This window comes from Sander vitreus, chromosome 11, assembly GCF_031162955.1.
Source record: "Sander vitreus isolate 19-12246 chromosome 11, sanVit1, whole genome shotgun sequence".
Classification (NCBI taxonomy): domain Eukaryota; kingdom Metazoa; phylum Chordata; class Actinopteri; order Perciformes; family Percidae; genus Sander; species Sander vitreus.
In genome coordinates this window covers 21193402-21220802 of record NC_135865.1, presented here as the reverse complement: position 1 = coordinate 21220802, position 27401 = coordinate 21193402, and the positions used below count along the sequence as shown (strand labels likewise).

The window sequence follows — 27401 nt, the reverse complement described above, 5'->3', positions numbered from 1 at the left end:
TTGATCCCAAGGACTGCTTTTATATTTCTTACCTTCTATTGAAAACGGTTATTCACAGTTAGGTCCTCAGACCAGCATTGGTGTCATAGTAACAAACAAAGGGAAAGAGATGTGTTGGTATAATATAATGTAATGGCTACAAATAGCTACAGCTTTTAGTCCATCTCCTCCCTTTCTCTGAAAGCAAGCTGTTCATTTGTCCATTTGTTTAAGCTAGGCATGCATAAAACTGACAGACATTATGCTATTAGACTTTATCATTTACAAGATGGGGTTTACTTCACTTCACTGTAAAGATGCATTTTTGATAATGAAGTAGCTAATTAAGTGTCTCAAATGGCCTCTACTTCTTCTCTACTCCATGCCTCCTCTTGCCAGTTAACTTCCCGTTTAGACACAAGTGGTTTTTAGGGGAGGACAGGAAAACAAGAAAGAAAAACGAAAGAAAATTTGGAATACACCCTAAATAAGCTGAGCCATTAGATGGCGATATTCTAAATGCTATATCCTGTTAGTTTAACAATTACTGTGGTCTATTTCTCATACATGCACTTTAACCTACTGCTTGTTTGTTTACGTATGCTTGCATATCTGCATGTGCTCATAATGTGTGTGTACTGTATATGCAACACCAAAGCATGTTGCTTTAAATATATTGCAACATTGGACTTCTCAAAATAAACAGAAATGACAGCGTAAGGAGTAGCTGAGTCTTCTATCCCCGTCCATGCTCATAAAGCTTCAGTTAGTAACAACAAGACTTTAAGTGTTAGAGTGTGTGGTGAAGGCTGAATGTAAAAACGTTCATGATAGGGGAGGAAAAGGGACAGGAGTGAAAGTTACCAATAATAAGTATCTTTACGACCTTAACAATAAGACCCAGTGTGAGCAAATTTCAAGAACAGTCCCATGACAGATTATAAATACCACCATTGTCTGCAGAGAAACACTAGACATCCAGAAATACTGAATGATCTAGCAGCAACAAGACTACGTCACTTAATCATGTTTTTCATATTTATCATTCATGTGACCAAAGGAAGGATTCGTTTTAGGGCAATTATCATACTTTATGTGTAACCGCAACTCACCCTCCAGTCTCTGGTTCTCCTTTTCCATGCGCAGAAGAAGGATTTGCTGGTGGATGGCAGTCTTCCAGAGGGCCCGGTAGTCAGCCCCCGTCCTCTTAGGCCTCTCCCCAGACAGGGGGTCACCTGCCGGTGGCAGCAGACGCCCGAAAGGATCCAGGCTCAAATCCGAGCCACGAGGAGAGAGAGGCAACAGCTCCCTGCCATCAGAGTGGTCTGAAACACGACATCCAAAAACATCATAAGACAGACACAATATTTAATATGAAAAATGTATCTAATGACGTAATGTGTACTAGTTTGCAATGCTTGTTGGCCAATATGTTATTAATGTCCTGGATCTGGAAATAATCTGCCGGCTACATTTTTTAAGCTCTCGAGTAAGCGAAGAAAGACTAAGGCAGGAAAACTGGCCATGAGAACAGGATCACTTTCACAATCTTTGTTATCAGTGTTTTTCTGACAAGGATGAAGTGGGAAAATTCCTCTTTCCTTTCAACCCTTACTGCTTCCCCCATTCATGCAGCCAGGAATCAAATGTCCTCCCTGCCTTGTACTCATTTGCTATGCACTTGTGGATTATTCAGAGCGTATTAATTGTGCATCATGTTGCGCCTTGCCTGAACAAACTGCGTGTGGGATTGTGTTACCAGACCTGGGTGCTGCATCGATGCAGACGGCTTGTTCATAGGTGAAGCGACCCTCAGGAAGATCTTCTGTCTCCAGGAGACCCTGCGTGGGGTCGGAGGGAGACCCCCACTCACTGAGTCACTGCTGCAGCCAGACAGGGTCCTCTTCCTGCCTTCCCCATTGCTACGAGAGAAGATGTAGCGTCACAGACACACAATAAATGACTCCGCAAACACACATCCTTCAGTTCACAAATGCACATACAACTAACCTCTCCACTCAGGAAACCTTATACAAGCTTCTGATCAACAAACTCTCTGAGCTGATGAGAAATGATCAAGATGAACCTTAAACATGATTTTAAAGAAACGTGTACCAGGCATTGACTGATTCCCAATGTCCATGTTATTAGGGCAAAAGGTAGTGTTATGTAAAATGACAGACATCAGCCACACAAACAGCCACAGCTGAGGCACATGCACGTTTTCTGGAAAAGAAGTTGCTTTTGTTGGTGGAGAGAACCAAGAAAACTTGGTTACTGAGCCACTGGAGGTACTGAAAAACGTCTTGTTCACTGCTTCATGTTACTTATGTTTCACATTTATCAGAGTCATAATACCCAGGCCTTGAAATTCACACCTTCCAGCACAGCAATGCTGACAATGTAGCAAACATGGTAGGTGCTGTAGCAAATCCTAAATCCTTTTTTTTAGTTAGGCCAGCCGATACCGATTTTAGCCGGGGAGAAAGAAGACTGTGCTGTCACGTCCATGTGTACGTGCGTCCTTGAGAACTGTATCTCGTATAAGTTATGTTGTCAGTTAATTGTAGCAGTGACCAGCATGAAATCGGCATATGTCAGACTGACCTGCCGGTCGCCGGTCATGGCCGAGCACGTGAAAACCGGCCAATTCCGGTCACCGGCCGGTCTATTGGTGCATCTCTAGCTTTGTCATATGTGGAAAGTTAACATCATCAATAAAAGATGGGTGGAATGGAAAGTAGAGCATAGCCCGGCTTCTCCAAGTAGGAAAGTTGTCTTATATTTAATTTTATTTACATACATAACAATGCACCATAATATGGTGCAACATAATCAGTACAAAAGCAGCAGAAATGAAGGTCTATATTATGTTGCAAGTTGGGTTGTTTTACTTAATTAGTAAGGCTGCATTAAACTATATTTAATTATGTATACATGTGACATTAATATAATGTAACAGTTGCTAAACCATTTGGTCTGTTTTTATTCTTTAGTCTTGTTTTTATTAATAGGATTATTTTATATCAGTGCATTCTGCATTGCAGTTTATGAGCATTATATGACGTACTGTATATGTACAAATACATTTAAATCCTGGCACCAAAAATTTGTTTTTTCTTTATTTGTTTTAAAGACAATCATTTTTGTGAGTGAATAATAGATTAATATAATATATATACCAAAGCTGTTGAATGTGGAAATGAAAATTTCATGAATAACTAGTTCAAATGGCACTTGTCCTCCTTGTTACTTGTTATGCTACCCGTTGAGGATCACTTGGTAGCTACAGTAGTTAATAAGCTTGGTGGATCATGTGGACACTGAAAAACAGGAAGTGACCTTTATCGAGGCAAATGTCACTGAGATCACGACTTTACTCTCACAGCTGTTCTGCACATCGCCTCCTTAGCAGATTAAAAATCCTCACTTGATATATAACCTCTTATTATGCTTTTCTGCCAGCAAAAGTCACATAAAAGACATCACTGTTAGTTCACAGTACAACAGACAAAACAAACATAGCTGTGAACAGGTTGCCATATATTCAGATTCAAATACCCAACAGGTCAAGGCTTTTCAACAAGTTGTCTTTAAACCTGCTCGTATTCATCATCAGAGGAAATGTGCTCCTTTTGCCGCATTATCAACAAACGTGCTCTGAGGATTGGACTGTTGTCAGAAGAGAAAAACATCCTGTGGAAATGGCATTTTACAATGGTCCGCCTCACTGCATCTCATTTATAATGGAAATGTTAACCTTTACTTTCTGCCATCCAGACACCTAGTAGACACTGTCAAGGTAGCGCTGAGAGAGGAGACTCTGGGGTACACAGCGGTATGTCTTGTTTTCCTGAACACACTATATTAGCTGACTGATTAGAGCAGCCAATCATCAACAGCAACCTTTCAAAATAAATAGATCACTATTGACTATTCACTGAAAAAGAATTGCTAACTCTGTGTACGGAATTGACCTCACCTTTAACTATAAACATTAAAGTTAAGGAAACTAATTATAAATTCCTGTATAAATACTATATAACTCCACTGAAGCTTAATACGTTTGATCAAATAAATTCTCCTATGTGTAGAAAATGTGGAACTGAATCAGGAACATTCATGCATTTATTTTGGTATTGTAAAGCGGTTTATTCCTTTTGGGAGAAGATTCATAAAGCAATCCAAGATATGTGTAACTGAACTTTTGAGTTATGCCCTATGTTATATTTGTTGAATTATGACGTGGAAAATAAGTTTCCCCATACAAGAAAATGTGTGTTTACAATGTTTTCCTATTTTGCTAAAAAAAATGTATACTTACTACATGGATTTACCAGTCAGGACCCACATTGGATCAATGGCTGGAGCAGATAATAGACTTGTTGCCCATTGAAGAAATTACAAGTTAACGGCATTCAAGACTGCAAGATTTCCTATCCACATGGTCCTTAGTACTGAATTATATAAAGACTATAAAATGATGAATTCACATTGAATAATGCATAACCCACAGGCTGTGGTAGTGTAGGATTAGGATTATTATTATTATTATTAATAATATTATTATTATTACTACTACTACTTCTGTTTTGTCTTGTGAATTGTGAATAATAAAAAAATAGATCACTGAACTGAGTCAGCATGATGCATCATGGATAGCACTGGTCAGGAAAGCTAATGGCACGTGTGTGAAGTGCAGTTAATAAAGGCTATACATCCAGTTTAAATACAGTTCTGCCATGCAAAAAAAGCTTAAACTTCACATGCAAATACAAGAAGAGAGGGGTGGATCAGCATCCCCTTCTACTTCTGAGAGAAACAGGAAGAGGGTGTGTCTAGCTGCAGAGACGATGGGGGGGAAAAAAGAAACAGCTGCAAAGTACTTTTACCAATAAAAAGCTTGCTGTGGCTAGACAGGAAAAAGGTATGAATATACAGGGACAAAAAAGCTGGGGGTTAGGTTTGGACAGCCAACAAGTATGTGGCATCTGCCATCCCAGCAAAGGTCAGTATGCCCTTCCCACCCATCTTATCCCCTCTGTCCCTGGCCGATGTGCTTGGACCTAAGTAGGGAGGGTTTGTCTTAGCACCCCCTCTCACCTCTTGAGGCTCCCACTGTCTGCCAGGGAGCTCAGGGAGCCCAGTGAGCCCTGGTAAAAGCTTTTCAGGAAAGTGGGGGCGGAGAAGGAGGAAGGGAGGCTGAAGGTGGACTCGCTCTCCGAAACGCTGCGTTTTCTCGAGACAGCTACGGGACTGGGCGGGCCAAACATGATATGTCCACAAATAAAAAACAAACAAATTACACAAAAGAAAGGAGCTTGTGGTCAGAGCACAGAAAAAACACTGAGGAACACATGAGGGATCAAACAGTGACAGGAAACTTGTGATGCTATTGTTGGAGGATAGTGGAGTAGGAGGTGGAGAGATTTTGGACTGATCAAAGTGCTGCCAACAGATTGCATTGTCTGTGTAAATCAAAGGTTAACTAAATATTTAGTTGGTGTTAAACTGATTAAAAGAGAAGCAACAGGTGCTGATTTTCTAAGCGAAGTTAGCATTTGCCATATTTTCAAACAAAAAAGCTCGCTCCTATAGAAACATTTTAGTACAGTTCACATCCACTCCTGCAACATTACCAAACAGATGCATATTCTGCACTGATCATTCCTTTCTACCACATGTTCAAACTAGGCAGGCAGTGACTGATAAGTGAAGTGTAAGTTACCTGCTCTGCAGCAGTTCTGGGTTAACAGACTGTTGTCTGCGCAGTGGAGCCTGTTTGCTCTGGCTGGCCAGCTGGCCCTCGAAGGAGATGCGTTTCTTTACAGGTGGATGGCTGAAAGTGTGGGCACGCCGGCGGAAATGCAGGCCGCCTTCCGGGTCATCGTCGGGGAAAGCAGGAGGGGAACCTGGAGGGGAGTGACCGGGAGATTCCTCATCTTGCTAAGGAGGACAGAATGGAAAAGGGAAAAAGATGTCAGTGCATAAGTAAAAACCTTTTACAGAGATTTCATATCTCGATATTTAAGCGTGGTTGGATTTTCTGATGTGTCCGACTGTTTGACAGGGAGAAATGATGAGATAATGGTAAATTATAACAAATTCCACTCAAATATTCTGTCCTGCTATGCCGGTCAATAACCTAGGTGTAAGCAGACAAAATTAAAATGGTAATAATCACGCTAAATGTTTTTGGAAGTGAAACCCCACAGAGCACAGTCCAAAGTCAAATAAAAAAAAAAAATCTCAATTACAGGTCTGCACTCACCTAGCCAATGAAACCCCACAGCAAGACTCATTCCAGGTTTAACTTTCTACTCAACACTCTTGGACTCAGCGTTGCCTCATGCCTGGCAGTACAACTCCCACATCTATTGTATTGTAATGGACAATGTCCTGTGACTCACAGCATTACACACTATTGGTGGGCTCAAATCCACATGAAAACCCTCCAATCTCCTCCCTTCATGCTTTTACAGACCTCCCTCTCTAAGACCTGACATGACAGGAGAAATCTTTTCAATACGCATAGAAAAAAACAAAAAACAACTGCAAGGTCTAACGGAGCTACTACTAATCCACTGTTAATGAAATTGCAGGTTGCAAAAGATCTGTTTGTCTGCTGACACGTGTTAATCATGCTAGATGTCGCAGTCAGCTGAATGGCTTAATTGTGATTTGTAGATTTTAGGAAAACACTGATAAGATAAAGTGACTCACTTGTATAGTGCCGTGTCCTATGACAGGGCTAAGGAAAAGGAAGCCAGGACAGGCATGGCTCAGCAGACATTTCCTGCTCGACATCGGCATCCTGATACAATCCCCAGATGACTACTTATTCGCTTTATCGCGGGGCAAACAACATTCTTCTGACCGCCAATAATATAACAAAGAGGGGCACAGGTGAGCCTTGGAAGCAAAGACAACAGATTTTCCTTGTACATCCAGAATACTCACATACAGTGTAATGACATAATGATGTCACATAATTTTGCATAGAGCAACAACAGAAGGGCATCTTAATGACACACAAGATGCTTATGAAAATAGCAATACTTGGTCCTCATGTGTAGAGTTGTTTGTGCCGTTGTGACTATGACTGATTTACTTTTTCCTTTCTTTTTTAAATCTGCAAGTTTAATAAAATCCCATCACTTGGAGCTGCCACTTGAGGGGCGTTTCATATTTCTAGTAAATCTGATATGAAATTACATATACAGGCACAAGTAAGTCATATTACAGCTACATTGACGGTCTATTTCATATCTCTGTGCGTTAAATACTATAAGCAACACAAGGCGAAGGTTTTGACAAGGAAGAAGTGAGGTAAAAAAGACAATATCTCTGGTTCTGATGCATCAATTTGGATCCATTTTCTTTTAAAATGTCCAACGTGAGTCCAACAATGTTCGGTGGAGTACTCTAAACTCCATCATGACTGATGGGAAGTCCTAGGGACTACATAGCACACTCACTTCACAATCTGCACAGCAGTGACACAGTGGAGCCAACAACCCCAAATGGTTCCCTGACAGCTCTGTAAACGCACCCTCTGCTGTACTGTTCTGTCTTTTGGCCAATGCAGCTGCATCATGAATCAATGTGGGAATAATGCAGTGCAGACTCATGTCTCCATGTGAGAAAAGAAATGTTGGCAGCCTCCAGCTACTGACACTGATGAAGTGAAACCACATACCTATCACACTTGCCCTTTCCTGAGGACAGAGATGGAATAACCCGCTTTTAAAAGCCACTGGGTAAAAAGTGAGAATTACCAGAGTCCCTCGAGTAAAGTTATGGGAATTCTCGTGCTCCCCCTCAAGGATACCTACTCTTTCAAAACTGCTGATGCTTCCCATGCTTCCCAAGCGGCCCCGCATCCGGCTGGCACCCTGGTGACAAAGATGATTATACAATTATACAACAATCCTTTTTCAAAAGTGTACCAATTGCTCATGACAAACAGTGCAGTTGCGATTGTCAAGAAGGTTGTAAAACATTGATTAGCAATAAATCAGAAAATCATAAATGGCAAGAAAAAAAAAAGAAAGAAAAAGGACTAATGTTTCCTGACTTGATAAAATGAACAGTGTCATTGTTTGGTTAAGTCTCTGAGACAATAACAGATGGCAGCAGAGGTCTCAGATTGCCTGGATCCCTCTACTAAGGAATTATTCTGCTGTCTCACTGGCACATATGAGTCAATTCAAATCCCCTGAATGACAATGACACAGAAACAGCAACTGATACAAAGAGAAAGCAGAGAGACACAAAGGTACCTCAGCACAGTGGCTATATTCTGTCTGGGGTGGAGACAAACTAGAGTCAGAGACAGGGAATAAACTTAGAGAAAGAGAGAGGAAAGTGGTAGATGAAATAAAAGCAGGATAATAAATTAAGACAGAGGCGGGGCAGAAAAGAAAATAAGTTATATAATAAAAACTATCTTGTGACCCACCCTTGAAAACATGTTCTCCAGGGAGCTGGTAAGGGAGGTGCGTGCTTTATTCTTAAGAATATCAAGTTTAAAGCGACTGCTGGTGGCTGTGCCGTCTCCTGCGGATGAGCTGTTTGCTGCATTCTGTCAGAGAAAACAATGGGCAGAATGAAAAAAAAAAAAAAAAGTCACAGAAATAATTAATAAAATGCTACTTTCACTGTGAGCCTTTAGTTCACAAAAATCGGTAAGTAGACAGTAGCAAACCACGTGGCCAAAAATAATACTGGATCTGTTGTTCTGCTATTTAAATACAATCCCTCAGGCTAGATCAAGCCAATGTAATAATCTACAACCCTTTCATACTTTAATGTCATGCTTTTCCCACAGCAACTTATGGAATGTAACAGTGATTCAATTGATAACCAGCTTAGGTCTTTTGTAGGAATATTACACTTCCAAACGGGAAGTGATGAACTTTATATTTAAGATAGCAGCAAAGAGCTAGCATCAATAGCAGCCATCACAGGGAACTAAAATCTTTAAACATTCTATGCAACCCTACAATCACTCACAACACAACAAAAGTTGCATCAACAATAGAAAACCCAGTTTGACTTGCTTGTTGGGATTCAAGAACTCAACCTTGTCTTGTTTTGGAGTAAATAATGACGTTGATTTTCTTCTTTACTCAATGTTTTGTGTGGCCTTTTCTATTTAAAGTTGCTAATATACCAACACAAAAAAACCAAAAGAAAATCTGAGATCCACAGGGCTGAGACACATTCAAGTCTGTGCTATTCTGCAAAAAACAAAAATCTTTTCTGAAACCTTTAAAGGTCTAAATTGACTTTTGTCAAATTTCATGGATGTTAAAAGGCACTTTAAACTTTTAAGGCATTGACACTATACCATTTCAGTTCTTAGGTAAAGTTAAAATAAAATCTACTGTGACTGACATTAGTATTTACCTGTGGTGCCTCTCCGATGTGGAGGTGGGACTTCTGTTTGGTTCCACAGAGCTGTCTCAGATGGAGAATCACCAGCTCATTCTCCTCTTGGTCTGACCCTGGCTTCAATTTCTGCAGACATGGATACACAAACACTTAAAACCCAAGATGGGGGGAAAAAAAACACTGCTTTAAAGCAGATGCAGCATCTGTAAAACACGTATCACCAAAAAACTGTCAATATGTCACACTTTTCCAGATACTAAAGTGTGCTTTCTCTAAGCAGAGCCGAACCTTACCTGAACTCGCTCAAAAATCTCAGCCTGCTCATTGTCAGTCAGCTGGGAGAGATATTTTTGGATAGCTAGTTTTGCTCGGGGTGGGTAGAGACCTGGAAACAGAAGAGGAAATAAGAATGCTCTTTTATGTTGCTTTAACTCGGAATAACAGTCCATGCATCAATATATTCATGAGTCAAGCCAGAGAGAGTTTTACGTGGCTTACCTTCAATCCGCTCGCAGAGCTTGTGTAGGCCATGCATGGGGCAGGCTTCACACAGCTGGATCTCGGTCTTGTTGCTCTGTAAGGCGGCTGCTGTAGTGAAGGCCTGCTTCAGGGTCAGCATCACTTCATCCACCTGACACACACACACACACACACACACACACACACACACACACACACACACACACACACCAAATTAAGACAAAAACAGATTAAAATAAAAGTATCGGGTTAAGAGCGAAAGCTAAAGCCATTTTAATGCACGTTTTTTGTGACTCACCAGGGACTCACTGGCACACTGGAAAACGTAGCACACATACTGACTGGGACCAGACTCTGATGGGTCCCGACAGATGAATCCAAAATGGTCGGACTGCTTAACACCCTGAGTCAAATTCAAGACAAACAGGAAACTTTGTAATCAGTTCAGCAGTACAAATCATAAAACAGCAATAATATATGTTATGCTGGGATGTCTATTTAAAGTAGTGGGATTGCATCAGGCAGTAAAAAAAAAAAAAAAGAACATATATTTTTACATCACTAATAAAGATGGGATTTGCCATCAAATTAAGGCTTGAAAATAAAAGGCTTGCTGTGCCGTAAATACAGGCAGTAATGCATTAGATTAGATGTCTAGTAAAGAAATGCATAAAATGAGTTTTATCGCTATGACTGCAGCAGAGACAGAAAAGAGAGGCTTTTAGTCTAAATACAGTAAGTAAAAATAAACCAACCTGACAGCAGGATGAGATATCTTTGAAGTTCTTCTCCAGCACCACTGTTTTGCTGTCTGGACTTATGAGATTTACTTCAAAACGGCCGACCTGTGAAACACAAAAGTATATTATGGTCAGATAGATACATGCATGAACACATAAAAAAGAACTCGCACAAAACAATAATATCTTAATGCTGTTTGTGGATCGCGGATATACATTAAGATGAAGACAATTTCAGTGTCAAGTATCTCATGACTGTTCTCAGACCCGTTCAATGACGTACACAAACACACTCGCGCACTCTCAAAATCAAGGTCAACCAGTCTGCACCAACGATTTTTCCCGTAATTGACTGTTATGTGGAGTATCATATTGAGCGTTGTGCTCTAGTTTTTAAAATTAGCTTCATAAAAGGAAATGGACATGATGTGTGAGGAATGGCAGCTGGCTCACTCTGCAGCCTGCATGCTTTTCACAAAGCGGTGGACTTACATTTACACAGAAGTAGCGCTGCAGTCACAAATTCTACTAAGGAGTTCCAGCCCTCTGAGGCGGTAAATCTGGTCCGAGCTAGTCTGTACATAACTGCCAGCCATGTGCACACAAAAATGATTTGCAGTAGCGAGAACTTTAGAACTAGATGCAGACAGGGTTTCATTGACATTTGGCCCAAAGCAAGCAAGCATTTGGTTTTGTGGTGTGAGATGGGAGTCAAGTGAAAGAAAACATCCATCCAACTTATTGACAAAAAGGAGTATATATATATTTTTTTTCTGCCCATAAACCATAAACATCCACTACACTTTTGAAAAGAACATGAGAGAACATTGCTGTTATGATAAAGCTCCTCAGGGCTGTGTTTTACCAACGGACTCCGCTTCTACAGTCAGCTCGACACAGAGATAAGAAACCTCTGCTACACTCATTCTAAGACCAAGACATTGGCAAAAGTACAGCACAGCATTAGGGCAGAACGATTTGGGGAAAAAAAATCTAATTGTGATTTTCCTGCCAGATATTGCGATTACGATTCGATTAGTGAATTGAGTTCTTTTTTGGCTACATATTGCACCTTCTATGATCATGTTAAATAAAATAATACAAAATAAATTAAAAAATCTACTGAAAATAGGACCTTTCTGTAAACAATCTGTGATATGTAACATTATCCCAGCCTTTATCTTATGTAAAAGATAATAAAAAGAGGAATAATAAATGTTAAACCAAATGTTACGCCAAACATGTAACTAAACATTTCACATTTGATTAATCGCGGCCTTCACGATTAGCTAATCGCATTCTTTCAAATCGCAATTTCGATTTGAAAACGATTAATCGTTCAGCCCTACACAGCATTATTAAATGTCCCCTACCTGGAAGAGCATAGTACGGTTCTTGTCTGAATCAGATGGCTGAACATGGTTTGGTGCGCTTGAGTGTCTGCGGCGTGTGGGACCGATGATGACCCCTTCCCCCGGCTTCTTCTGCAGACTCCCTGCCAGGCTGCTGCAGCGCGTGCGGAACTCCTGGGGCTCCTCAAACCCAGAATCCTCCAGGATGCACTCGGGGAACGCTCCTCGCAGGCTGCTCTGACTGGCACTGTTAGACATGCCTTTACCTGAAACTACATACAGCAAAGACACACGCCGTTTATTTAGATTAACATAACGGACACTTTTAGTCACTATTGTTACTGGTGAACAGGGCCACCACACATTAATCAGACAAGTTTGACCAAGTCATCATCTAATTTCCCCTTATCATACTTACATACTAAAATATGATATTACAGAATAAAGAGAATACAATTATAATATATACTAACTAGCTCCATACTGCAATACAAGAGCAATGCGGTTTCTTTATTCAGGATTACATCTTCTACATGAATGATCAACTGGTGAGGATGCTGACGTTTTGCCTGGAAAATGAGTCAGCTGGAAAGATTAAAAATCACCAAGAGACAGGGTTCTCAACCAACTCATGGCGCTATTGTTAATTAGCTAGTAGGGCTGTCACTGACATGGACTTTGCTGGCCACACATGCTTATGTGACATTTAATACTCATACTTGTATCTCAGACTCATGCATTACACTATATGGGTTGCATTCAAATTCATTTGAACAAATTACATGTTAGTTAAAATCTGAACTTGACTTTCTGAAAGTGACAGCCCCATTAGCTAGTTTATTGACTAGTTTCCAAATTGACAGTGAACTTTTTTTTAAATTGTAAACTGCATATGCTCGCATGAACAGAAATCTCTCTTGACAGGCGTAGCAACAGTAACTAAGGGGTGCGGGGCTTAGCGAACGGTCCATCGTGTGCTGTAAACATCTGACTAAAGCTACCTGCAGATTCAGCTTTGACCTTCTGTAGTAATCTGCATACACATTATTTCGATAAAACAGCTAATGCTAATCGTCAATCGGCATGAGGCTCTTACCTCCACCTCCGGTCATGTCCTCCACTCCAGGGCCTCCGGGGTCTTCTATACTCTCATTCAGAACAGAGGAGAGAGGGTCTCCTTCTTCCCCTATTAACAGCTCCACAGGGCTACTCTCTGTGGACCCTCGCTGACCGTTGAGCAGCCGCAGGCGCTTGCGCTCACCTTCATGCAGACGAAACTTATCGATGCAGTCATCGATGAGGGTGACTGGAGCCTTTTTGTGCAGAACTGTCACCTGGAATTATTTTTAATTCAGCAACATTAATACAACTGCCCAATTGAAAACATTTCATATTTGAGGAGCACATTCATTTCTACCTTGCCACAGTAAAGCACTTCAAACTTCTGGGAGTTGTAGAAGGCCTCGTCAGCTTCCAGTTTGGGCTTGGCATCTTCCTTTAGGGCTGATTTGGACACTTGGCGAATACTGCTGATCACCTCAGGGACCTGTAAGAAAGGAGAGTGTATCAAGAAGATAAGATGAATAGGAAGACATTAACGAGGAAAACCATAACAAAAAAGTGAAGGGAAGTGAACTGGAACGCCAGAAGGTTCTCTCTGCAGCTCTTCCTACAACTGAACAACAACATCAACTGCAATAACTCTTTTAGCGCCAAAGACACAGTTTGTGACTTTTTCCAGTTTCTATAATATTTTTTTTTTTAAATAAAAAAAAAATATCACATCACATTAATGCACAAACAGAAATCAACCCAGAACAGGTAAAAGTATGTTTAGCTGACAGTTGCAGTTCAGCCAAGAACTTGCTTTGATTGACAGATAATATGACCTGACTTCATATTGCGACTTTAAATAACTCAAGGCTAAAATAAACAACAGCACAAGATTTGAACTAACTAAGGCTAGTCAATAGCAGACAGACCAAACACTACATCGGTAACAGAAGTAGGCGAGGAGACAGGAAACACCCACACACTATAGGACAGAAGACAAAACAAAGAGCTGGACAGAATGAGAGACTTGGAAGGTCACTGAGCCTGTTTCTGCTCCACTGTGTGAGGCACTTGCACCTTGTTCAACTCCTGCAGGAATAGCTTATGCCATGCAAGCAGGGTATCTGTTTCAGTAACGTGCATCCAGGAAGAAAAAAAAAGTCAAGACAGAACATGCAAGTCTTTCAAAGCATACTCTTAAGCAATAGTTGGTAATTTGAAGCCAGACCCTCCCTCAGTCATGGGACACTTACAATTGAGATGACAAGCATTTTGGCAGACACAACGCGACTGACATCCTCTGAGTCCCAGCTCTCTAAAAAGCGAGTGCGCCGAGAACCAGGGCCAAGGTCAGCCAAATACGGCATTTAAGACAACAATGAGTGCTTAAACAAACAGTGGCTCCACACACTGCACACATCTATCGCATCTCTGATAAGAGTTGTCCACAGAATGTTGAGCAAATATATTTATTATGTAGACCAGGGAGAGAAGTTATGCAACAAAATTAGTCTTACTTCAGGAGGTGTGACCAGAACATCACGATAGAAGCGGGAGGTCAGGCAAACAGGAAATGAATAATTGTGAATAAAAGAAAACATCCTGAGAAAGTGTATCCCTGCTTTTAATGGAGGCTAGTTTATGTATGAGACACAGAGATCAAATACGTGTCTGCCATATTGCTCCTGTGGTACATGAGCTATTTTAAAAGTCCTATTTTCCAAGTGCCTGCCTGCCCAATGGTTGAGCTGTGGGTGGCTGGTGACAGGGGGCTGCATTGAGATGAGGAAGAGGGTAGGCGGTGGGTGGTTGGTCATACATGCTCAGCCATCTGTTCACTCTAACAAAATTGACCTGTGTAATTGATTTTGTAAATGTCGGTTTAGTTTTCTGGAGTGCTTGTAAACTTTGAAAGAATCTTTTGAGATAACGGAAAACTTCAAGGTGCAGAGACCAATGTCTACAAATAAATGCAAGCACAAAATACCCTAACACATCACGTCACCCCTATTTACTAAAAACAATGTGAGATCAAGCCTGCTACCTTTGTGGAAAAAAAGCATTGGCAAAAGCAGTGCTGACACAAGGTCAAGATAATTCAGAGGCCTTGGTGGCTGAGAATCACAGCTGCACTGGTCTGATCTGTCATGCAACTAGGCCGTAGGAAAAGGGGCATAGGAAAGAAACAACAGCACTGTCTTAACATTTAAAGGCACTGCTGGTTTATACATGAGTAAGATGACGCCACAGCATCATTTGAGCCGATTAATTATTTGTAGTCAACCCAATATCGAGCCAGTAAAGGTGCTCATTCTTTGGGTGAAGACAGGCACAGACAGGCAAAAAGCTGTTAGGGAATAGAGAATAGCTGTGTGTTACCGACATAGACTGTATGGTTTTCTACTGGAAATCTATTTAAAAACATAGTCTCCCACTGTGCTGGTTCTTCAAACTGGTTTTCACATCTAACCTTCACCCATCATTGCCTGGCTTTATCAAACAATATCAGTGACACTGGCTATGATCCAAAGCCTGTCTACATAAACGGCAACAGCTTTAGAGCTTAGGAGAAAACAAACACGAGGATTGTCCCTCCAGAGCTGGTGGAGTCCTCACTCTCAGTGCATGGCTCATGTTATGTCAAACCTCCCTACAATAGGCCCTGATAATATCTGATCAAACAGCAGCTGGCAAAGTCTGTTGCCCTTATTGGAACCATTAAGCCAAACCAGGGTGAGGACCCAACACACCTGCCCACACCATCTGCAATTAGGCCAAATTAGACTTCTTTTAGAGAGACACAGGTCATCAGTGTGTCAATACAAGATAAGAATGAAAGCAGACAGAAACAGAGGCATGGAAGATAATTCTTCATGTCAGAGAAGAAGCAATCCAAGATTACATGCTTTTTAAGTTAAGTAGGCCTAATCAATGTAAGTTCTTGTAAAGTTATACAAAAGAAAATAAAAGCCAATTGCAGCTGGACTTAATTTGCCCAAACTTCAAAATGTCAACGTATACCTGTTCAACCCAAAAATCCACAAAAGAAATTGAATCAGAAACCGCCTTATTTATAAAAAAAAAAATTTAAAAAACCAGAGCAGATTAAGCACTTTGTCATCTTTCATGACAACCAGATAAGAATTGAAACGCTTTAGTTTTCATTGTGCAAGAAACGTGATAATGTTTGCAGCCACCTCACCTCTCCTGGCTGACCAAAAATAGCACAGGTGGGACTTAACAAGTATATTAACGCCTCTCAAAAGCAGAGAATAAAAAAAGTAATGTCAGTTTTTTTTTATGTTACTCCATAGCACAGATCGTTTACTAAATGCTGATTTAGACTTTTATGGCACAGACAAGTATGTCCCTCTTGCCCTGACTTGGCTCATGAGTGTGTCCCACTGTGAGTACATGTCGCTGAATGATGACCAGCATCCACCCGACAGCAGAGTCACCCAGTGAGAGATTCCACTGTGGTCTAGTTCCAAGTGAGAGCAGAGGACACCGTGCAGGCTCGGACTGTCTGGTGCAGGCTTGATCACGGCACAATGAAGATGACTTGAGTCAGTGTTAAATTTGTGTCATGAGGGTCTCACTGAGGATGTAGTAGATGAGTATCCCTAACTTCATCCAAGTAAAATGTTACAATTAAACTCTAAATAACTGTGTCAACATATGACACTACAGACTACATGGCAAAATATTGCATGTAGTCTGTTGTCATGGATACATCAATCAAGAGTACATAAATGCCAGAATGGCAGCACCTTATGCAAAATATCCGATTACGGCTCAATCAAAACCTTTTACAATACATAAGTGAGGACTGAAGTTGTATTTCAAGTTGAGGTAGTCAAACTTGTACCCAACCTTTCAAACAAAGGAACACACACACACACACACACAGACGTTCCATGTTTATGTACTCTATGCTTTGTTCGCATTTCTTTTTGTTAAAACTTGATTTTGTTTTCTATGCCTACACAAAATCTAACTAAGCTTCTTTGCTCTTCGAGACATCATAAGCATCATTTTAACCTTTCACATCATATTGGGAGATGCCAGGGGTCTTTCCTCAGGCTTTACACAATGTACCTATGTCATGTCTACAGCTAAGAATAGATTTTCAAAACATGCCTGCCATTAAAAAACAAAGTAAAGACTTATTATCACGTCTTCAAACTAACTTGGGATAAATAGAAAAGTCACGGTATCACAAAAAGAACACCTGTATTATAAACAGGAAATACCTGGTAAATAATCAAATCATTAACAATGACTGCAACCATTATTTTTTTGTTTTTTTTTAACATGGCAGCAGTGCACTGGTAGAATAACCCATGCATTCCACATGGCTCATCTTGCACATGTTGCTAGCATGCTGGCTGCCAAACCAGTTCTTGTTGCGTAATAATACTGAATGAGGCATGTTCAAGATGCCTTTCTGACTGCTGCAAACATTGGGATGTCAGTAGAGAGGCCAGACACCTCGAAAGTGCGTCTGTGTGTTGCCTCTTCAGCTCTCAGCTTTCACCAGCAGAGAAACAGCCTGCAGGAGCCCTGCACATACCACAGGAAACATGATACAACGCAGGCGTATTTGAGATCAATGCAAAACGTGAGCATAACTGGATATCCGTTTGTGACATTACTTATGAAGGTTTCCTTGTTGATTTGGGAAACGAGAATAAAATGTAAAAGTGTAAGACTTCAGTTTCAGCAGGTGAATGATTATGTTGGCTCAACCCCAAACCACCAGATTCATAAACAAACACAAAACATGTATTAAGCATTTCTGATTCACTACCGCAAACTCTCACTCACACACAAGCAAACATACAGACACAGACATCAGTGCCACTGGGGTGAGCTCTTGAGCACAGTGCCTTACACATACACTAGGACTTAAGATGAATTTCAGCAAAGACCAGAAAACGTGAGTGCATGTTCTTTTTCAAACACTGACTCCCACGTTCCTGATTTTGGACTGTTAATACCACATTCCAGTATATTACTCAAGAGTGGCATCATGCTGATCAGCATGTAAATGTGCTGAGTCAATATTGTGCCTATTCAGTTGTTGTCACACCACAGTCACCAAAGAGATTTCTGATCAAATAAAGACAATAGCACAGATGGATTAACTTTGCCAAAAATCCAGGGTGCTCTGTTTATCATTCCCACCCACTGGTGGCCTAAATACTTAATACCAAAGCAAACATGTTTGGACCATTGACTAATCTACTGTGCGTTAGAGATTAAATGACATAGTTGTCATCTAAAGGAGATTTGGATATTCCTTTGTCTTGTGTTTACATTTAGACAGTACATTTTATGATGGGTGTCCATCACTTAATGTACACAGGTGGACCTCAATGTAAATCCTGACATCATAGTAGATTTACAGTTTAAAGACCCAGGTTTTTACATTACAAGTCCCTTTTGGAATATGCTGAAAACATTACATTGAGAGGTTTGTATTGTTTATACTGGACTTTTGAGCAGTGTGGGGTTACTGAAACTCACTTCTTAACTGCCTATAGCAATACTCCAGAAATATTTATTTTTTGAGTGATTACAGTTCTGATCCCCTTATTATCTTTTGATCAACATTGTTCTTTGCATGCTATTAGGTGTACGTCAATCTTCAGAAGAATTGTTGTCATATGTCATGGGTATTTTGACACGTGGACATGCCTACCTGGTTGGGGTCGGAGGCCTTAAAGACGTGACAGGACATCTCGGACTCAGGGTTGTCAGGCTGGCCCCGCAGCAGATAGGCAAAATAGGTGAGGTCATTGCTGTTGTGTATGAAGCGAGAGATGAGCTGTGATTTGTGCTCGAATATAAAGACTGAAGAGTTGTTGCTGCTGGAGGGGACACATCGGACGAAGGGGGGGTTGAGGACCAGCTGAACTTCTCTCGGCTGCACCACGGGGCCGCAGTCGCCTCTCTCACTTTTCCTGCGGATCTCAGCCACCAGCCACGGCAGCATGGGCAGGGTGGTCCGCCTGTCGAGCGAGGACCAGCCGATGTAAGTCAGGGCGAACCTCTTGTCGGACTTCGGAGGGCTGTTCTCCCTCTCCTCCTGACTCTCCATGTCGACCAAGCAGACTTTCGGCCGAAGCTCGGTGACAGCGATGTGGGACTAAAGACTACTTTCAAAAATGATGCCGAGCCGATCTGTACCATTTGCAACCAAGGTCAGGCGTAGTTGTGGTTAGTTTGCAACAGTTTTCATGTCCACATCCACGGTGAAAGTTCATACAACAAAGCGATTAGCTATATGCACATGTGCTCGCCCTGTCGATCAGCAGCAACACTCAATGTTATCAAAATCTCACCGATGGACAGTTTTTTTCTTTCTAGGATTTCAAGGAAATTCACTTATACTGATGTATTTTTAGCTTGCTTCCCTGCACTGGTTGTCCACTGTTTGCATGGGCAGTGACTCAAATGCTAAACAGTCATGTACTGTACTGTCCCAACCAAGCTTGCTTAAAACGTGGCTTTGGTTGGCTCTTGTGTAAACAAGTCGCCGAGAAATCGGAATTCTTTGACGCGCTACGTTGCTCCAGAGCGCACAATGGCGCGGCGCATTGATACAGTCCCAGCCCTAAAATCCTATGAGCTTAGTCGGCGTGGTCGCATTTTTTTCCTAAAAATACATACATACATTGATACTTGTTTATCGCCTTTTAATGCAGTGTCCCGACTGTGATCCTTTCTTCCACAACGCCTTGGAGGCGGAGCAGCTGTGCGCGTTGATGACCCGCCCAACCATCCCATGTGCTGGAGGAGTGGGCAGGGCAGAGCCGCCGTGCAAAACGTGACAGCACGAAGCTCCACCTTTCTCAACAGTGCATAATAGCAGTGGTGGAATATAACATATTATAGTACATTTACTCAAGTACTCTATATACTTTATACTTTACTTGAGTCTTTTCTTTCCATGCCACTTTCTACTTCACTACATTTCAGAGGAAAATGTTGTACTTTGTACTCCACTACATTAGTCTGACAGTTGCACACAAAACACATGGTTTATAAAATAAGGTTTATTATCAATTAAACTACCCAACAATATAGGCCTACAAGTACAGCTCAAATGATTAGACGAATAAACACTTAGTCGAATGAAAGAACTGTTTTGATCGTTTCCAATGTAAGGATTTCTCTGAATTGAGTACTTTGACTTGTATTAATAGGTGGAGTTTTTCCTGATGATACACATACTTTTACTTAAGTAACATTTTCAATGCAGGACTTTTACTTGTAACAGAGTATTTTTACAGTGTGGTATTAGTATGTTTACTTAAGTAAAGGATCTGAATTTGTCTTCCACCACTGCATAATAGCCTAGCAGTGTATAGTAATACTGGAAAGCCACTTTTATGGTAGTGGGGAAATAGTTTGCAGCCTCCACGGCACTAGTCCTCCGGGCCCATAAGTTTGTTTGCTGTCATCCTGCCTACCAACAGCCTTCATCTGGCAAAATGAGCAGAGGTCGTGAAGACCAGACTTGGCCAAATACTATGTTGGCAGCACAATATGCAATACTTCACTAAGGCAGTTCACAGCTAACTGTTTACAAGCAGGCTGTGCTGATTCATAGTCTTGGAAAGCTGTAATCCTATCCGATATGCGTTATGCACTAGAGAAGTTCCAATCTACTGAATGCCATAATTCCAAGCACTCCTCCTATCCCCAAAATAGAAGCTGTGCCATATATAACATCATCACCGAGGCAGTAGCCACTGGAGTTCTGTAGCCTACTAAACCCCACAGTACTGGTGAGGATTTATGTGTATACCTCTATGATGTATACATATTTCAACTGTAGACTTTTATATAATACAGGGCAGGCCATCAAACAGACCCCCACTTGATGAAATCATGTGGTTGTATTTCTGTTCTTTGAGTGTTGACATTGTATTGAATTGACTGTTTACAATGGATTGTGGTGAAAATGGAAATTAATGAGAGCCATCTACCTAAAAATGCAATCAAAGACAATCTGCACACCAGATAATTAAAGCATCCCTAAATTTGCTGCAGACCCTGTGGACTCCCCCATAGAACCAATATCAAGACTACAAAACTACCCAAAGGTAGGTCCGAATTATTTCTCCCTGGATTCTACATTTACAGATTAGTTGGATGGTAAACAGTGACACTAAGCATTTCATTGATTTAGTGTATACATGCTTTTACTTTGATTTGCTCTAAGCTGTGATGTTGGAATCAAATAGCTATACAATGGAGGTTTACATTTAACGATTGTTATTGCATCATTGTTGTGTGGCATCAAAGTGGAAGTAGATAAAAAGGCAAAGGCCTCCTCATAACCACACAGTATGCGTTTCAGTATTAACAGGGAAAAAAAACACAAACAGCAAAAGTAAGTCCTCATAATTCAGAAGTTAACAAAAAGCACCAGGACTGTTCAATAAATCATTTAGGAGCTTATGCAATTTGTGAAAAAATGGAAAGTGAAAAGCAGACAATTGACATTTGCAATAATTGGTATCCACATGTTAAACAGCCAGAAGACACACACCTGTGTCAAGTAGTTCTTCGGTTGGGTAACAAGTTAACTGGAGTGTCATTTGGACAGGCACTTAGGTGAACATGCAACCATCACACAGTCTCCATAATGGCGGCCATCTCCTTGAACTGCTTGTGAAAGTTCTGCAGAGAACAAAAAAATAATTAATGTAAATAATTACACCAACACCACTACATTCACATCCAGTAATGCAGACCTGGAACTGTGGAATGGTCATTTCAAAAGACCTCTGACAAATCTGCCCGGAGGGCTCAACGATCTTTAGCAGTAGAGACACGTATGGGGAGTTGAGAGATCGGCAGGTGTCGGAGCTCACTGCCATGCCGAGCTTCCACTGCATGTCCACTAACTAGAACGATACAGCAAAACAACAAAGTCTCATTGGCCTTAAATATAGACACAGTCTGTGAACTATAGAAACTATATTGAAAATGAGATGTATACGTACCTGGCTGATGTTGAGCATGGCCTGAACCTCCTGCTGAGCATGGACTAATGCACCATGTTCACTCCACAACCTGTGCAACACCTGAAGGGATGCTTTGGGCCACTTGTTACTGCCTTCTTCCAACCTCGACAGAAGGTCATCCCCAGAGAAGTTGCTCTTCCCAGCTGACCTGATGAAACAAATCTAAACTATCACACTTTTGGGTACAACAAAGTCCTTTATGTATGATTTAGCCTTTTGCCAGGCGCATAACCCTGGATAAAAGCTGTTAAAGCTCTGTTACACAATTGGAGCCAATGCTATAGGCATGATCTCATTTAGGGGATTTGGAATGAATATGCAAATACATCAAACTGGACAAACAAATCAATATGTTGGGCCTTAAACAATAACATAAGGAATAAATGTGGGCTACACAGGAGAAGACACAAGTAGGACAAAAGATACCTGAATGTTAACAGGAGAAATCTGATAATGTTCTGTAGAGCTTCATGGTCAAGTCTGACTCCAGCTCTTTGAAATTTCTGCCCAGAAAAAACAAAAAAACAAGTAATGAAAGAGGAACTTGGGAAGATGGGTTACTATAAGTTAACAAATATTCTAAGGAAATATTGACTCACATCAGAAATTTCAGCTGAATCTACTCCTTTAGTTTGTCCTTGAAGATAAATCAGAATGTGCTGACACTGTGGAGATTATAGGATTAGTTATCACAGCTACAGTAGAACCTCTATTGCAACAAAACCACATCCTGTGCAGAGTATGGCTGCCAATAGCCCTACAATGAACACTGTTATATTGTATTTAACATCCAGTTGTTAATCCCACTGAGATATTTGTACCACGACAACTTCGTGCTGTTGCATATCTTATAAAATGAAGTGTGAAGAGGCATGTTGGGTTTACATTATTGTCATTTCCGTGTGCCTGTGGTAATTTAACAAATACTACAGGCCAACAATAACAACATGATGTGCGGTGCTTCTCTTCTAAGCACTTTACTCACTTAAATAATCATCAAGTCAATCAATTCTATGCTAGAGATAAAATATACTTACTGCTTCAGCCAACAGATCTGGAGAAAGCTTACAGATGTTGTCCACAACTTTGTTGACACCTGAAGTACAGAAGTTAAGTAAGTCACAGTGTCATGTGAGTCTGTGTTAATCATGGTAGCAACTTCAACTGCAATAGTATTATGATGTTAATTATGCATGTATGATCAAACTATTACAAATATGTCAGTCTAGCTAGCGTCTTCTTTGACCTGAAGGAATCTCAGTAGATATCTTTTTTTTTCTTCTCAGAACTTTATTTAGTAAACAGACAAAATTTAACATATTCAGGACAGGGATGAAGAGAAGACACCAGGGCATAAGAAGCCGCGGCAATACACAGAGCAAGATATTTAAAAACAAAACAAAAAATAGCAATACGTACAAGAAAAAAGACAAAAATTAAAAAATGTTGACGGTACAACATACATTTGTCAGTTTAACTGTTTGTATTGTCAGAGGAAATAATTGTTTGCATATATTGGAAAAAATAAAATATTTAAGCACAGTTTTAACTTAAATTATAATTTTGCTCCTATAATTATAGAATGTATCCAAAATAATAATTAGGTTAATATTAGTGTTTGGACTTAATTATATCACAGATATGAAAACCAAACGTCAAATGTTAACACAACAAACCCAGGAAGGACATGATCAAAAATGAAAGCACTAACATCTGAAATAAATGTACACTCAGTTCCAAAATGAGCAAAAAACACTTCCAGCAGCCAAAGCACAAAAGGTACATTTATTAGTCATGTCACTTACTTTTAAATAAAAAGGTTAGTGGGGTAACATTTATGTAAAAGCTTAAAAGATGTTTTTCTCTGACAACACCGTTATAGAATAAAGTTAGCTATTTCCAGTGATGGTTAGAAGTATTTAGATCTTTTACTTTAGTAAAAGTAGCAATACTATAATGTAGAAATACTTTATTAAGTAAAAGTCCTGCATTCAAACTCTTATAAGTAAAAGTACAAAAGTATTAGCATCTAAATAAAGTTGACGTGCCAAAAGGGAAGGTGCTAATTATGCAGAAATGCCCATTCCATAGTTACTGGATTATAATTAGTGATGTATTAATGTGTCCATTACTTTAATGTTACAGTAAACAGGAACTTATTTTAATTAGCCTACTTTATTAACTTCAGGGTAGCTTAATCTACATATCATCATACATGTAGACTATTTGTCTATTAGTTGATTTATATTTTAATCTGCAAAGTAACAATATAGTGACTACAGTTGCCAAATAATCGTAGTGGAGTAAAAAAAATATAAAATGTTTGCCTCCAAATGTAGTTAGTAGAGTAGAAGTTTAAAATATCATAAAATGGAAATGCTTTAGTAAATAGGCTACAAGTTGGCCTACCTCAAAAGTGTACTTGAGTAAATGTACTTCATTATATTTCACCACAGGCTATTTCAGCTAACTTATTGACACTAACGTTAACTGTTGTTCCGAAGCTACCAAAGTCTCTTTTTAACTTAATGGATAAAAAACATTTTCGTTCCGCTGAATAATAAACAGGTTTTAGGTTTTAACCCGTTTTCCGAGTCAAAACAAAGATGGCAGCCGCCGACTACCTGGAGAGGAAAAAGAGCCGCAATTTGATGAAAACGGGTTAAAATCTTTCTTTATCGTGCAGTTGACACACTAAGCTTCATCCAGGTCGTTAGAAGCGTCTTTGGGCATTCTGTAAATGTCATCAGGACAGCAGTGTGTTTAAACGAATTTCTGGATGTTTTTAATAACACTGGTTAGGTAGAGAAACCGATGGTTGATGGTTTGTGTGCGGCACGAACTTGAGCTAGGCTTCCGTTATGATTAACGTTAGGCGTGTTGGCCGAGATAGATGGTATCTGTTAGGGTTACGTTGGGGTCATCTCATAAAAAGACAGATTGAAACAGATATCGACAGGGAAACAGTCTAACACACCGCTAATGAGTAATAAATACATTTCCTGGATGGGGCCCATTGCTACCCTGCCTCTCCCTCCGTCTAGTCAAACTACAATCTACTGGAAACTGAAAAGGCTACTACGTGATGCAAGTTAAAAACCCACCATGCGATTCCTCTGCTGCTGGCATCTTCTCTCAGTCTGGCTGGCTGCAGGTTTTGGCAGTGTTGCCTATTTAGCGACTTGCTCGTTTGGCAACTTCTAAGACCCCTTTAGCGACGTATATATCAAATCTGTATTATTATTCTTTTCAAACCTCCTAGTGACAAATTGAGTGACTTTATGATGGATGTATAATAAGACCGACTTTATTGGGAGAGAAACTCTTTGCGGTGAATCTTCTTCTTTCTGTTGATGGGCGGATCGCAACCATCGTAAAAGGTGCATACCGCCACCTACTGAGTATTGGATTGTATTTTCTTTGAGGTTTACGGCAGTTGGCGTTCTTGACATTACATTAGGCCTACTGCCACGTCTGGAATTGGTCTTCCTCAACTTTCTATAATAAAAAAACATTTTATTTATATAGCGCTTTACATGGTACTCAAATACACTTTGCAGTAAAAGCAGAACATTTCGCACATTAAAAACAGATGAAGCAATAAAACCAACACATAAAACAAGCATGTTAAAAGAAACTAAAACAATAACTAACAGTAGATAATATGTAAAACTATTGTAGGTGGAAGGCTGATCTGAAGAGGTGTGATTTGAATGTGTCCAGGTCGGTACAGTCCAGGCTTTAGCCTATAGTCTGCCTTCCTGACTTGCACATCACTGTCACTTTACCTTGTAACTTTGTCTTTAATGGTTTTTGTATAATTTCTATTTTTTAAATTATTCTAGTTTATATAGCTCTTATTATTTATTTATTTTTACTTTCCCTATTTGATCTACTTATTCCTGGCTTTGTGCTGCTGCAACCAAAATCCCTCTCTTGGAATCTATAAAGGCTTATCTTATTTCTTTTTATCACCTGCTATTTCATCTCCAGTGTTAGCAACAGGAATGGACTGCAAAAATTGATTCAACGTCGCCAATAGGCTATTTCTTACTGTTGAAACAGGTTTTGGTTGCTGTAATGTAATCATTCCTCCTGTTCATAGTGGGCCTGAAGATATCATTCCTAATGTGTTTTTAATCTAAGTGCTGTGGGACAAAATCCACCGGCCTCATTCCTTGCAAAAATGTATTCCAAAGTTTATCTTGGAATACAGTGCAAATGTGACATTCCAGCAGTCTTTGTTAGACAAATGATGAGAATATATTTCACAGTCAATAGTCTTTTAGTACCAAATTACCCTTTAACTCTAAATTGTAAAATGTCATGCATAAACTTGAACTGAAATTGCAGTTTTGCACAGAATGAAAGCCATTTTAAGGCATTCAAACTTCAATAAAATAAGAATTGTTGCTGTGAAAAAGTGTGACAAATATGACATTGGTAAGTTTGGATCTAGTTTCAGAGCTAAATATGTATTTGCTTACACACAAGTTAAATGATTAACTGAATACAGAATACAAATAAACAATGGTCTCTTTTCAGATTAAAAGTGAGATGTCTGGCTCTGTGTTTCAGTCAAGTGGCATCTCCATGAAGTGGGGTGGATGATGAAGTTTGATGCAGCTTCTTTACTCAAGGTATACATTGTCTTACACCAGAGTAAATACTCCTCTATAAAGACTTACATTAGCCCCTTGACAGTTGGAGACACCTAAACGGTATTCACCCAGAGTTAGCCTGTATACTCGCATGATGAATGGGGACGGTTTAATAGAGTGTTGTCTTGGACTTGACTTGAACACACTTGCTTATGGTTTACTAAGACGACTGGCTTACCAAAAATAAAGGAAAACCTTAGCTTAAAAAGACATGCATATCAAGATTAAACACTTCCTGTTGAATGAACAAAAAACTACTGACAGAACTTAGAGCAAAAGAAGTCATTCCATCTTGCCTTTAGAGAATGCTCACTAGAAAGTGTAATTACTGCAATCACACACTGCTCACACAGACCTCTTTGGTTGTCCTAACTGCTGTCTGATATGGTGAAAAGGCTGTGCTTGCACATGTAGTCAAGTTTCTGGCTGTGGCTAATACCCTGCTTTGCACTCATTTGAACAGCAGAGTGACAAACACCTATTGTGTTATTGCATGTGACTGATAGCCTACGTTTGATGCCAAGTGGAGACTTATTTTTGACTAAATGAGTCTTTAAGTAGCCAACATATATATATATATATATATATATATATATATATATATATATATATATATATATATATATATATATATATATATATATATATATATATCTATATATATATATATATAAGTTTAAAATAATGTTGCCCACACAG

The 27401-nt window shown here is 39.9% G+C and overlaps 2 protein-coding genes and 1 long non-coding RNA gene across 7 annotated transcripts in view; 1 reads left to right on the top strand and 2 right to left on the bottom strand.

Moving 5' to 3' along the window:
• Positions 1–19103, bottom strand: part of tbc1d4 (TBC1 domain family, member 4) — a 27799-nt gene extending 8696 nt beyond the window's left edge. Inside the window, exons 1-15 of one of the 5 annotated variants that reach the window (XM_078262306.1) lie at positions 18705–19103; positions 13365–13493; positions 13044–13281; positions 11969–12219; positions 10611–10700; positions 10154–10258; positions 9874–10006; positions 9669–9760; positions 9379–9501; positions 8441–8563; positions 7815–7874; positions 5708–5925; positions 5083–5235; positions 1744–1901; positions 1092–1304 (exon numbers count right to left, since the gene is read on the bottom strand). In XM_078262306.1, coding sequence (XP_078118432.1) covers positions 1092–1304; positions 1744–1901; positions 5083–5235; positions 5708–5925; positions 7815–7874; positions 8441–8563; positions 9379–9501; positions 9669–9760; positions 9874–10006; positions 10154–10258; positions 10611–10700; positions 11969–12219; positions 13044–13281; positions 13365–13493; positions 18705–19103 — 2485 coding nt within the window. Of the gene's footprint in view, positions 1–32; positions 1054–1091; positions 1305–1743; positions 1902–5082; positions 5236–5707; positions 5926–7814; positions 7875–8440; positions 8564–9378; positions 9502–9668; positions 9761–9873; positions 10007–10153; positions 10259–10610; positions 10701–11968; positions 12220–13043; positions 13282–13364; positions 13494–18704 lie in introns of those variants that run through there. The other 4 variants (XM_078262307.1, XM_078262308.1, XM_078262311.1 and 1 more) reach the window with 4 other exon arrangements.
• Positions 17863–27262, top strand: LOC144525462 (uncharacterized). Its single transcript, XR_013502687.1, has 3 exons — positions 17863–17939; positions 18637–23155; positions 26620–27262. It is a non-coding gene; the product is annotated as an uncharacterized LOC144525462 (long non-coding RNA).
• On the bottom strand, positions 20047–25399 carry commd6 (COMM domain containing 6). The gene is made up of 7 exons (XM_078262313.1): positions 25146–25399; positions 23079–23137; positions 22641–22706; positions 22468–22544; positions 22021–22189; positions 21769–21921; positions 20047–21694 (listed from the first exon to the last, which is right to left on the bottom strand). Exons 1-7 carry the CDS (start codon positions 25168–25170, stop codon positions 21644–21646), a joined length of 600 nt encoding a protein of 199 aa, XP_078118439.1. The 5' UTR covers positions 25171–25399; the 3' UTR covers positions 20047–21643.
• Positions 27263–27401: the final 139 nt, after the last annotated feature.